The 4,351-nt window shown below is 36.8% G+C and overlaps 1 protein-coding gene across 1 annotated transcript in view; it reads right to left on the reverse strand.

Moving 5' to 3' along the window:
- Positions 1–201: 201 nt before the first annotated feature.
- The window catches only part of LOC125662013 (adenosine 5'-monophosphoramidase HINT1-like), an 8,125-nt gene continuing 3,975 nt past the window's right edge, over positions 202–4,351 (reverse strand). The window contains exon 3 of the mRNA XM_048894183.2: positions 202–505. Coding sequence (XP_048750140.1) covers positions 341–505 — 165 coding nt within the window. The 3' untranslated portion in view covers positions 202–340. The remainder of the gene's footprint in view (positions 506–4,351) is intronic.

Raw genomic sequence — 4,351 nt, forward strand, 5'->3', positions numbered from 1 at the left:
AGTCAAACTCCAAGGTCAAAGGTATTGTCACAAGAAATACACATGTGAAATATGAATGCCCTATCTATTCAAATTATGGTCAAGCTTAAAGTTTTTGCAGTCAAACAGAGATACCAAAATCTACATATCCCCCCAAATCTCCAATTATTGGGGAATAGAATGTAAAATGTATCTATAAACTACATATAACTCAAAACAGTATTTCAGTTAAATACTTTTATTGAAATAATGAAACATTATGCGTTATTTCTTGATACAAACATTCCGTGTTATAAGTTGTCTATCATTACTACAGGAGTCCCTTTGCACAATGTTACTCCACAGGTAACCAGATGTGATGTTAACCTGGTGGCCAGCCCATTTGTCGTCCACTCATTACATGTATATGCAGGTGATATACAGACTGACCACCTAGTGCACCATCATTGATGACCAGGCGATAGCCCTCTTTCAGTCCACATTGAGCAGCAACTTTCTTAGCAACCAGCAACAGATGACCTAGTAGCTGCAACAAAGAATTATAGACTTCAAGGAACATGACAAGCACAGAGAAAAATAGGGGAAAATCTAAGAATATCCCAGTATTGGGGGGTTTTTTTGTTTTTGGTTTGGGTTTTTTTTTTCCTTTTCTTTTGGTTTTTGGGGTGGGTTTTTTTTGTTTGCTTGTTTTTTTGTTTGGTTTTTTTTTGTTTTGTTTAAGTAAACAAATATGTGAAGGTGGATCATTTAATCAGATTTTCATTTAATGGCCTGTTGCAGCGTATCGTATGAAGATTTTCATTTAATGGCCTGTTGCAGTGTATCGTATGAAGATTTTCATTTAATGGCCTGTTGCAGCGTATCGTATGAAGATTTTCATTTAATGGCCTGTTGCAGCGTATCGTATGAAGATTTTCATTTCATGGCCTGTTACAGCGTATCGTATGAAGATTTTCATTTAATGGCCTGTTGCATATCGTATGAAGATTTTCATTTAATGGCCAGTTGTGGCATATCGTATGAAGATTTGCCCAATGAAAGTATGATACAAGCTCTGAAATATTTTATGTAAATTTTCTGTGTTTTTTCAGGAATAATAATCAAGAGGCCCAAAAGCCTTATCAGTCACCTGAGTAATAGTTAAAAGTATCACTAGCCCCAACAGCTAATATTCAGCAACAAGATGTGTTCTCAAAACTTAAATGCCCCCAGCAGTGCCTATACTGATGAAAGGCTTTACGTAATATATAACATTAACACAACATGACTAATTTGGATCTGTCCTATAATCAAACCTTGCGGTTCCGAAATTCACAATTTTGGTACATCCTTTTCTGCTTTCCTAAATATGCATTTAGTTTTTATACCGTATAAGAAAAATTAAAGAAGTCTTTCAAATGAATACTAGCTGTTACAGTAATAATTTTGGCCCCCGACCTGAAACCAATCCTACCCCGGGGATCATGATATTTACAATTTTGGTAAAGGATTATACCTACCCCTTCTAAATATCTATTTAGTTTCAATGTAGTATCAACAGCATTAAAGAAGATATTATTTAATTACACATAAATACTTTATATATGTATACACAGTTTAAATTTGCCCTGGAGTCAGAACCTCTACCCCGGGGATCATGTAATTTACAATTTTGAGAGACCTTCCTACATCACTATGCAATTCGTTTTTCATACAGATGTACAGAGAAGAATTTTTTTAAAATATTTTATTGGTCAATGTTTGGCAGTTTTACACTGCCCCCAAGGCCTGGGGGTGCAGAAGCCTTGAAATTACAAACTTATTCAAAGAACTATATATAGTGCGCATGAATACATGATGTATGCAAATTAAGTATTTCTGGACCTATGTAAAAATATATGAACTATAAAACAATACAATCCATTAAAGGGACTGATTCACGATTTTCCCCAAAATTTTCTTTTTCACTTTTAATGATCAAAATCTATTGTTTAATGTGTTTAAAAGAGTTCACCTAAATATTAAGGTTATACATTATCACAGAAGCTCATTTTAGAGAGTTTATTATTTGTTTTGTAAACAGAGATTGCGGTATGTTATTGTTTACGAAATTTTTAAAAGAAATGGATATCGATCTGAATTTACACATTTCAAGCATATTTGGGGTAAATGTGTCATCTAAAAGTTAAAATTTGTGACAATGCAAAATTAAGATGCTTTATATTACAAAAATAAATATTTCACCTGTTTGTTTGTATACATAAAAAGACTCTCGTCTTTTGTTTACATAACACAGATTTAAGGCTAAAATATTATTCTTGCATTCAGAAAGTCAAAATTTTGGCTGTCCATATTAAATGAGTTATTTTTTTTAATGTTTACCATCAGAAATGAAAAATATTTTTATCAAAAATCGTGAACCAGTCCCTTTAACATTAAAAACAAAATGTGTTTGTGAAACACAAATGCCCCCCGATAATGGCCAATTCCGAAGATGGCCAAGGTCACAAGGGCAAATATCTTGCTACCAGTAGAAAGATCTTGTCAGGGATCGAAATTAACTTTTTTCACTACTAGCAAATTTTAGCTAGTGGATTATTTTCCAACTAGCAAAATTGAGCTTTTACTAGCATTTTTCAATCCATTACTGTTTTACATGAATTTAAGAAAGCAAGCATGTCTCTTTATCAAAATTTTGGGAAAATCTTTTAAAATCTCCTTTAAAGTGCAATAATAAAAACAAGAGGCCCAGGGGCCTTATAGGTCACCTGAGTATCATGTAACAACCTTCCAATGTTTGAATTAGGTTTGTGTTTAAATATAAGAATTTTACTTTTGGATGGAAGAAACATTGAATAGCTATGTGGTCAGCCCCGCCTTTGCACCAGAACCCCTGACCCAGGGGCCATAAATTTCAGTTTTGAAAGAAGCATCCTTGATCATCATTATCATACTATTAGTTTGTCTACTTAACACCCAGCAGCAGAGGAGAAGATTTTCAAAGAAATAAAATGCATTTTCACTATATGATCAATAGGGCCCCACCCTAATACCAGAACCCCTGACCCAGGGGCCATGAATTTCACAATTTTGAAAGAGGCATCCTTGCTCATCATAACCATGCTATTGGTTTGTCTCCTTAATACCCAAGGACAGAGAAGAAGATTTTCAAAGAAATAATGCATTTTCACTATATGACTTATAGAGCCCCACCCTAGCACCAGAACCCCTGATCCAGGGGCCATGAATTTCACAAATTTTAACAAGAGGTACTGTGAGCTATGCTCACTAAGAATACCCCCCGCTTACCCCAATCTCCCAAAGGGTGTTGGTAATAGGTATAAACTACCTCTTTTCTGAGTGTTGCTACTTTGATGTCCAGAGCGCATGACCTTTGACCTTTTGACCCCAAAATCGATAGGGATCATCTTCATCCCATTAGTAGCCCATATATATGATATGGTGACTGTAGGTGGAAAGGATAACGCTTTAGAGCCCGGAAACCATATTGCTACTTCAATGTCCAGTGCGCTTGACCTTTGACCTTTTGACCCCAAAATCAATAGGGAACATCTCCATCCCATGGGTAGTCTATATGTTTGATATGGTGACTGTAGGTGGAAAGGATAATGCTTTAGAGCCCGGAAACCATATTGCTACTTCAATGTCCAGTGCGCTTGACCTTTGACCTTTTGACCCTAAAATCGATAGGGAACATCTTCATCCTATGGGTAGTCCATATGTATGATATGGTGACTGTAGGTGGAAAGGATAACACTTTAGAGCCCGGAAACCATATTGCTACTTCGATGTCCAGTGTGCTTGACCTTTGACCTTTTGACCCCAAAATCGATAGGGAACATCTTCATCCCATGGGTAGTTCATATGTATGATATGGTGACGGTAGATGGAAAGGATAATGCTTTAGAGCCCAGAAACCATTGCGGCTACAGACGGACGGACGGACGGACAGACGGACAACTCGATTCCAGTATACCCCCCCCCCCCCCACAACTTGTTGCGGGGGGTATAAAGAGGCATCCTTGCTCATCATTACCATGCTATTAGTTTGTCTACTTACTACCCAGAGACAGAGAAGATTTTCAAAGAATTTCTACATTTTCACTATATGACCAATAGAGCCCCACCCTAACACAAGAACCCCTGCCCCAGGGGCCATGAATTTCACAATTTTGGTAGAGGGCTCATTGCTCATTATAATTATGCCCACAGTTTGGCTTCTTGATGTCCAGGAGTAAAGAAGAAGATTTTTTAAAATTACACTCATTTTGATGGTTTTTGCCATTTTCACTATATGACCAATAGAGCCCCCCCCCCCCCTAACACAAGAACCCCTGCCCCAGGGGCCATGAATTTCACAATTTTGGTAGAG

Source organism: Ostrea edulis, chromosome 8, assembly GCF_947568905.1.
Source record: "Ostrea edulis chromosome 8, xbOstEdul1.1, whole genome shotgun sequence".
Taxonomy (NCBI): Eukaryota; Metazoa; Mollusca; class Bivalvia; order Ostreida; family Ostreidae; genus Ostrea; species Ostrea edulis.